The sequence below is a fragment of the Cebus imitator genome, unplaced genomic scaffold, assembly GCF_001604975.1.
Source record: "Cebus imitator isolate Cc_AM_T3 unplaced genomic scaffold, Cebus_imitator-1.0 Scaffold238, whole genome shotgun sequence".
NCBI classification, from domain to species: domain Eukaryota; kingdom Metazoa; phylum Chordata; class Mammalia; order Primates; family Cebidae; genus Cebus; species Cebus imitator.
This window is the reverse complement of record NW_016107553.1, coordinates 1994127-2003306: the sequence shown is the minus strand read 5'-3', so window position 1 is coordinate 2003306 and position 9180 is coordinate 1994127. Positions and strand designations below refer to the sequence as shown.

Genomic DNA, 9180 nt, shown 5'->3' with positions numbered 1-9180 from the left:
GATCTCTTGACCTCGTGATCCACCCGCCTCGGCCTCCCAAAGTGCTGGGATTACAGGCTTGAGCCACCGCGCCCGGCTTTGTTTCCTTATTCTTAAACACCTTACAAGCTTTTTGCTACTACCCCTGATGAACAAACTTCCTCTTGCTCTGGTCTATACCTGAATATTCACTCTCCTTTGTTTGTTTGTTTGTTTATTTTTGAGATAGAGTCTCCCTCAGTCACCAGGCTGGAGTGCAGTGGTATGATCTCAGCTCACTGAAACCTCTGACTCGCTAGTTCAGGTGATTCTTCTGGCTTAGCTTCCTGAGTAGCTGGGATTTCAGGCACATGCCACCACATCAAGCTAAGTTTTGTATTTTTAGTAGAGATGGGGTCTCACCATGTTGGCCAGGATGATCTCTATCTCCTGACCTTGTGATTCCCCCCACCTCAGCCTCCCAAAGTGCTAGGATTACAGGCATGAGTCACTGTGCCTGGCCCCTTTACATTTTTAAACCCAAAAAAAGTACACGTAACACAACAAAATGTTTTTTCAAACGTTCTGAATGTATTTGATAACACTTTGAGAATATTTAATCATATTTAGTTATAACTTTAAAATGATCATTATATTGAAATTTTTAATGATTTAAAAATATAATTTCCTAGCCGGAAATGGTGGCATGCATTTGTAGTTCCAGCTACTCAGGAGAGTCAGGTGGGAAGATTGCTTGAGCCCGGGAGTACAAAGCCAACCTGGGCAACATAGCAAGACCCTTTTTTTCTTTAAAGGAATTTCTTGGCCAGGTGCAGTGACTCATACCTGTAATCCCAGCAGTTTAGGAGGCCGAAGCAGGTGGATCATCTGAGGTCAGGAGTTTGAGACCAGTCTGGCTAACATGGTGAAACCCCATTTCTACTAAAAATACAAAAAATCAGCTGGGCATGGTGGCACATGCCTATAGCTATAATCCCAGCTCCTCGGGAGGCTGAGGCAGGAGAATCACTTGAACCCGGGAGGCAGAGGTTGCAGTGAGCCGAGATGATGCCATTGCACTCCAGCTTGGGCAACAAGAGTGAAACTCTGTCTCAAATTTAAGTTAATTAATTAATTAATACATAATAACATAAATAAATTTACTGGAAAATCTATAGGTAAAACCGTCTGGGCCAGCCAACTTTTGCTACCATTGTGGAATTGGGGTTTATGAAATATCATGAACCAGACCATTTCACTTTAGGACAACTCAAAAGGATCACCTTCCACATGCAAGATAGGAAGTTGTTAAGTTCTACCTGGAGACACAGAAGAATATCAAATTCGATGACATTATTGACCATTAGGAAGAGGCTGGCCTCCTGCTCTTTAATATTACATCTTAGTTCGATAAATTAACCAAGTGAAAATATGAACTATATTCATAGCTCAAATTTGGTTGTCTCCACATTTTTATAAAACATTTTTGGCCAGGCGTGGTGGCTCGCACTGTAATCCTGGCGCTTTGGGAGGCCGAGGTGGGCAGATCACCTGAGCCAGGGGTTTGAGACCAGCCTGGCCAACACGGTGAAACCCCATCTCTATCAAAAAACAAAAATTAGCTGGGCATGGTGGCATGCGCCTGTAATTCCAGCTACTCAGGAGGCTGAGGCAGGAGAATCACTTGAACCCAGCAGTTGGAGGTTGCAGTGAGCCGAGATCACACCACTGGATTCCAGTCTGGGCAGCAGAGCGAGACGTCATCTTAAGAAACAAACAAACAAACAAAAAGTGATAAATTTAAGGCCAAGATTGATCTGGAAGTGAAAAGGATTTTGGAGAGAGGGGAAGGGCAGAAATTCACAAATGTCAATTTTGTACTTCTTGCCTTCTGGTATCTAAACCAATTGAGAAATAACCCCCAAACTTGGATAGGGTAAGGAAAGGATTTTATTAGCTTCGTTATTCTCATAGATAGGTACCCTAGAGTTCCTGGATTGGGAAAAATGCCTGGGATCTGTAACCAAAACTGGACCTCCTACTACAGTTCGTCAATTCTAGACCTTGGAAGTGCACTTAAGTAGAGTTAGGTATGTAGAGTAGACTCTTAGCCATCCAGAGACATCACACCCCATCTTACATACCACTAAGTGAAGAAAGAGCCAAAGAGAAATGAGCTTTCAAGCCATCTGTTGAAGGCCAGTCCTACCCCTTGGCTGGCTATGCTTAATCTTCAAGAAGAAAGATAAGGAAAACAAATGTTCTTCTTAAACACAAATAGGACATAGAATTATGTTCCAGTTCCACAGCCCAGTCTAACCAAATCAGATAAAGGGATAGAAGCCACAACAGAGGTTCCTGCCCCTCTATTGTAATAATCAGTCTGAGTCAGCCAATTTAAAATCTTTTTTATTTCTGTGTGGTATGAAATGGCTTGGGAACTTGGCTGCTCTAGAGCTCAAAACAAAAAACAAAAACAAAAAAAGAAATGGCTTGGGAACTTTGTTTTTCCCTTGAATAAGACATTTCTTATAAATAAATCAGGATTGATAGCTTTCCAGCTTATTTTTAAAACTTTTTTTTCCCGTATTCTTTTGAAATTAAGCATTTTCTATTTAAAAAACAGCTTAACATGCAACACTTCATTTGAAAAAGAAATAATTCTAACATGCTATCTGTTTCACAGGTTGTTGGTCATAAAGAAGGTCTAGATGTTATGGAGAGAGCTGATCCTTTATTCCTTTTAATTGGACTTCCTACTATTCCTGTCATGCTGATATTAGGCAAGATGATTCGCTGGGAGGACTATGTGCTTAGGCTATGGCGCAAATACTCAAATAAACTACAAATTTTAAATAGTATATTTCCAGGTAAGGCCCTGAATTGTGGTTGTAAAGTGCATACCAAATTGATCTTATAGAATAACCATAACATGCCTTTTTAGCAATGTTCGAAGATATTCTAGCTCACTGATTTCTTAGCGCTAATGCACTGAATTTTTTTCCTGTAGGGATTGGTTGTCCTGTTCCTCGAATTCCAGCTGAGGCTAATCCTTTAGCAGATCACGTCTCTGCTACTCGAATCTTGTGTGGAGCCCTTGTCTTTCCTACTATTGCGACAATAGTTGGTAAATTGATGTTCAGTAGTGTTAACTCTAATTTACAAAGGACAATCTTGGTAAGATGGCTTTTATATTACTTATATTACCTTGCAAAAGAGAATGAACTGTATTTATTTTTAAAAGATGGGCAACTGTGTAAATATTCCGTATGTGACTCCTATGCATTAAGACTCTATTTCAGCCTCACTATCATTCAATAGCTTGAGTGGAAATAAAAAGAGGAAGAACCACTGCAGCAGTTAAGGCCTTTTGGAACTATATTGTAGGTGATTTCTCTCCTGGCATATGTGTGAATCATCACACCTGACCCTCTTGCCAGTGGGATTATAGTGAAGAGCTTTTGCTCTAGGGTCAGACCGCCTGGTTTAAATCCCATCACAGAAATTGCCTTGCTATGAAATCTAAAGCAAATGTCTGGACTTTTTCTTCCTGTAATATGGTGACGGTAATGATAGCTACCTCAGGATTATTGTGAGGATTATATAAGTTTTAGCATACAGTAATCACTCATGTTGTTTGCTACTATTGTTATTCCCACTTCTCCCCTCTGGTGGCAGTGTGCACATAGTGCCCTAGCATTCTTCTTTGTATATCAAAGTATATGTTGAATTATATGGAAGAAAGACTAGACAGAAAGGATAATGGAGAACGCATCTCTGTCCTCTGTTACCTATAGTAACAGCGTGTAGTCTCTCTCTCCCTGTCTCATCTCCTAGTAGAAAAGGAAAATTATTTCATTTGCGGTCATCTGAATTAGTTTAGTGTCAAAACCTATGTCTTCTGTGATCTAAATAAAATTCTTTTTATTATTAGTTTCTGTAAATCTGCATTATAAAAAAACTAATTTTCCTTTTTATTTTAGGGTGGAATTGCTTTTGTTGCCATAAAAGGAGCATTTAAAGTTTACTTCAAACAGCAGCAATATTTACGACAGGCACACCGCAAAATTCTAAATTATCCAGAACAAGAAGAAGCATAAAACTGTGACTTCTGGTTGTCCTGCAGTCCTCATTCTTATGAGTCTGTTTTGTTGTTTTGATTCCATCATTAATGCACTTGTGAAGGCTTGTGATAAGCTGCTGCTCCTATATTTTTTAAGAAATATAATAAAGCACTTAGGGCAAGGGAAATCATCTCGGTAATCACGGAACCTAAGGATGTGATTTGTTTTCATTGTTTATATGTACTACTTTTATGGCAGTCATATGAACTGTTATCTGAGCATGGTAAACCTGGGTTTTGTTCATATTTTCTCCAGACAGAAATGTAAAGATCAAACTGTGCAAATATTAAAAAAAATGGACATGCTGTTTTATTCAAATGCCTCTTTTGTACATGTTCATGCCTAGTTGTTTTCTTAGAATCAGCAACTCAATGAAGGTACTATAAGGATTTTTCTCACTGACATAATTTGATTACATACTAAATAAGAGGCTATGTTAATATGAGGAAATGTAAATTAAATTAGTTATAAATAAATAACCAAAAATGTGTGTAAACATTCAAACGATTATCTGAACACATGAGATTTTGTGGTGTTTTCTTTAACCCATGTGATGTCCTCTAAAATGTGTAGGGTAAAAATTCACAGGGCTTCCAGATCACTTTTTCACTATTAAATTTTATTTATATAATGTTGACATCTCATACTTCATGAAGTAATTTTGACTCATGGAGTCTTGGGGTGTGTGTGAATGTGGGCGTGTGTATCAGTCATCAGGTCCTTTCATCTTTGGAGTAAGTTTTTTAAATCCATATTTCTAGAAATTAGAGCTCCCGGGCTGGGCGCGGTGGCTCACGCCTGTAATCCCAGCACTTTGGAAGGCCGAGGCGAGTGGATCACGAGGTCAAGAGATCGAGACCATCCTGGTCAACAAGGTGAAACCTCGTCTCTACTAAAATACAAAAAATTAGCTGGGCATGGTGGTGCGTGCCTGTAATCCCAGCTACTCAGGAGGCTGAGGCAGGAGAATTGCCTGAACCCAGGAGGCAGAGGTTGCAGTGAGCCAAGATCGCGCCATTGCACTCCAGCCTGGGTAACGAGCGAAACTCCGTCTCAAAAAAAAAAAAAGAAAAGAAATTAGAGCTCCCAGTTTATAGTAGCTTGAGCAGAGAAAGATTTGCAAAAAATATTTTTCTTTCCTCTTTCATTGATTCATTTATTGAGATATCGTTGATCACCTATTTCCCAGGCACTGTGCAGAGTGCTACGGGAAATAGTGGTAAACAAGACAGACTTGGTCCAAGCTCTTACAGAGTTTACAGTCTTGTTTCAGCATATAGAAAACCAGCAGTGAATAAACCAAGGTAAAGCCTTGAGCTCTGTGTTTTTATATTAATGAGGAGAAAAGTATGAAAACAAGAAGTCTTGAGTAAATTGTTTTTGGCTTAAGTTTATTATAGAAAACCAACACTAATGTTTTTAGATTTTAATTGCTTGTCGTATTGATGAGGCTAGCACCTTAATCACTGTTTGACTAATTTTGTCTTCATTTTTCAAAAGCAATTATTTAAGCCATTTTCAATAGATTGGCCATTTTTAATGTTGTTCAGTAACCTGAATGGTTATTTTCATTAAATTTTTAAGAGATATTTTTAAAACCCTATTTTCTTGTTCACAGCATCTAATGCATGACAATAGTAAGTATTTCCCCTTATTGATAAGTGGCCACTTTAGGAGTGTAGCAAATATAGATTGAGCTATGTTAGTTTGCAATAATATATGTTAACTTTAGTAATTAAAGAATGATACTTTTCCATAATATGAATGTCTTAATTTTGAGTTACATGATGTTCGTTTGAATGGTGAACATTCAAAGTTGTATTTGGAGAGGAAGAGAAGATTTGACTAACAGTGAGCCTTATTAAGAACACAACTACAAAAAAAAAAGACTACAGTACTGAAGGGGAAATATAAAATCTATGATTCTATATTTTAAAAACTTAGATTATATGCCTGTAATTATAAAACATTGCCTTTTCTTTTTTCAATGTGAAAAGATGTATTAAATTGACATATCTTGCATAATTTTGTTATTTAGAACAGTTTTTAGACAGCCTTTACTAAAGTTATGCAAGCACACAGTTCCCCATTTGCCACTTTAATGCCCTTGATGTGGGGAGTAGCTGTTTGGGTTTATAGGGATCTGGGCTAATGAAGGCCTGGGAACAACAACTCTAATCCTTTTGGGGCAGGAGGGAGGGGTTTTTTAGGGTTGTGGGGAGGGAACTGCAAGTGCCTGAGGACCAGAATGACATCTAGCCCGGGATTGAACACTTTTAAACCTAAAGAGCCTTATTAATAGCTCAAGAAATACCACGTGCCAGTCTTCCCATGAAGGTGACCTACCTAACCATGAAGTAACAAAAGACCATAGGCAGACTTAAAGTTGGATAGACCTGGGTTCAAGTCATGGGTAACTGTATGATTTTGGCTAACGGTCTTGACTTTCTCTCAGCTGTAGTTTTCTTAATCTTTGAAATGCAAGTAATATTTATCTCAGAAGACTTTGTAGGATTAACTGAGATTAAAGGAACAAGGCGCTTTAGGCTCAAAATGGCCCCTACAGAGCAGTAGTTGTTTCTTAATTGCTAAGTAATCTGTTTGTACTCTAGGAAAAGTGAATGAAGAGGTAAAAGAAAGGCATTCGGGGACAAATTAAAGAGATGATACAGATTTTGGGGATGGGTGGGTATATTTTATTTTCCAGTTTATTCTCATATTGCTTTACTGTGTTATTTCTAGAAACTTATATGTTTTAAGCCTCTTCTATAAAATTCAATGATTCGTAAAATTATTTTCAAAAGTTAACTCATCTCCAAAGTGGCTGAAAATATTGTTTATCATTACATGATTATGAAATGACTGTGAAGAATATAAAATTAAACTTAGTGACTTAATTAGTCACTGCCTTGCTAACTCTTCCGTTTTTTAAATGTCTTGTTTTTAATATATAAACTATCTCAATACTGGCTGGATTAGGTTAAATAAAGAATTTTTATGTTCTGTAGGTGTACTTTGTCTGTTAAACAAATCTCAAAACATTCTGTGCATATGTTTTTTTTTTGTTTTTTTTTTATGTCCCATGCTCCTATGGAATTAGCAACTTTTTTTTTTTTAATTTTAGTTTTTTTAAGTAAAAGTAATCTGAATTTCTAAAAATCTGTATAGAGGAATTTGTCTTAATTTTGTAAGCAGCCTAGCCTAAATTCTAAGTATATTCTAATGACTAAAATATATCCCCTCAAAGCCTCTTGGACTGAATATAATTAGATAAGCAACTTGACAAGATCTATGGGTGGTCTCATGCCATTATACCTTAAAGTGTATTCAAGGCCTGGTGTGGGACTCACGCCTGTAATCCTAGCACTTTGGGAGACTGAGGTGGGTGGATCACCTGAGGTCAGGAGTTCAAGACCAGCCTGGCCATCATGGTGAAACCCCATCTTTAAATGAATAAATAAAAATAAAGTGTATTCAAGTGACCTGGGAACACAAACTGCTTCCGAGACTTTTTTTTTTCCCCCACCGTTTTGTCTCTTGCTTCAGAGATATTAAGAACTTAAGTTTTGGCTGGTCTCGGTGGCTCATGCCTGTAATCTCAGCTCTTTGGGAGGCCAAGGCAGATGGATCACGAGGTCAGGAGTTCAAGACCAGCCTGGCCTAGATGGTGAAACCCTATCTCTACTGAAAATGCAAAAATTAGCCAGGCATGGTGGCAGGCGCTTGCAATCCCAGGTACTCAGGAGGCTGAGGCACAGAATTGCTTGAACCCAGGAGGAGGAGGTTGCAGTGAGCTGAGATCGCGCCACTGCCCTCCAGCATGGGCGATAGAATGAGACTCAGTCTCAGAAAAAAAAAGACACCCAAGTTTCTGAAGTAGATTAGAATCTTCTAGAAAGTTAAAGGTCTTTCATTGCATCCATGGGGGATTATATTGGTTCTAAGTCATTTCATTACCCAATCTGAGAGACGCTAAGAGGAGAAAAGGTATAGAATTGAACAGTCCTGGATGCATATGCTAGCTGTCACTTGATTAGCAGTAGGGCAAGTCACTTTACCTCTCAAACCAGTTTCCTTATCATTAAAATGAAGATTATAAAGTCTATCTCCTGGGTTATTTTGAGGATTGAGGTAACATTCTAGGACAGTTTGATATATGGGGAAACTAAGTCTATCCATTTGACTACAGCCTTTTTTGGTCCGCTGGAATCAAGGTTGCTGTTTCTGTGCTACCTGCCACTCAGCATGCCCATTAGAAGTGGTAAGAGTGACAGAATGTCTTGTTTAATTGCCTTCCTGAAGCAAGGATCCTGAGCAAGGGGAATAAAGGAGGGGTTTGCATCTGAATTCCTGCAGAAGCCTTGTGGACAAGCAGCAGAGATTAGACCGTCATTCTGGTCAATCCCAAGTGGATTTAAGCATTTTTCTGAAAACAGGCCAAAGTTACTGTATGCCAACAACATACACAACTCTAGTACATATTTGTTGGCCTATGTATGTGGCTAGATACTGTGCTCAGTCCTGGGGTTTTAAATAGTGATTAAGCCTGCTTTGAGATTAGAGTCGTAAAGTGCATAACAGATCTTATCTAGTATGATGTTACTGTCATAAAAGTGTAAGATCTGGCTGGGCACAGTGGCTCACACCTGTAATCCCAGCACTTTGGGAGGCTGAGGTGGGTGGATCACGAGGTCAAGAGATCGAGACTATCCTGGCCAACCTGGTGAAACCCCGTCTCTACTAAAAATACAAAAAAATTAGCTGAGCATAGTGGCACACATCTGTAGTCCCAGCTACTTGTGAGGCTAAGGCAGGAGAATTGCTTGAACCCAGGAGGCAGAGACTGCAGTGAGCCGAGATCGCGCCACTGCACTATAGCCTGGGCGACAATGCAAGACTCTGCCTCAAGCAACAGGTAGGTTGCTTCCAAATCTTGGCTATTTTGAATGGTACTGCTATAAATATGGGAGTGCAGGTATCTCTTCGATATAATGATTTTCGTTCTTGTGAGTATGTACCTAGGAATGGTATTGTTATGTTGTATGGTAGCTCTATTTTTAGGTTTTTTTTTGTTTGAGAAGATTCCAAACTGTCTGCA

The 9180-nt window shown here is 38.8% G+C and overlaps 1 protein-coding gene across 1 annotated transcript in view; it reads left to right on the top strand.

Moving 5' to 3' along the window:
- Positions 1-7085, top strand: part of MARCHF5 (membrane associated ring-CH-type finger 5) — a 65425-nt gene extending 58340 nt beyond the window's left edge. Inside the window, exons 4-7 of the mRNA XM_017498204.2 lie at positions 2645-2828; positions 2969-3135; positions 3942-4859; positions 5173-7085. Coding sequence (XP_017353693.1) covers positions 2645-2828; positions 2969-3135; positions 3942-4058 — 468 coding nt within the window. The 3' untranslated portion in view covers positions 4059-4859; positions 5173-7085. The remainder of the gene's footprint in view (positions 1-2644; positions 2829-2968; positions 3136-3941; positions 4860-5172) is intronic.
- The last annotated feature ends 2095 nt before the right edge of the window (positions 7086-9180 follow it).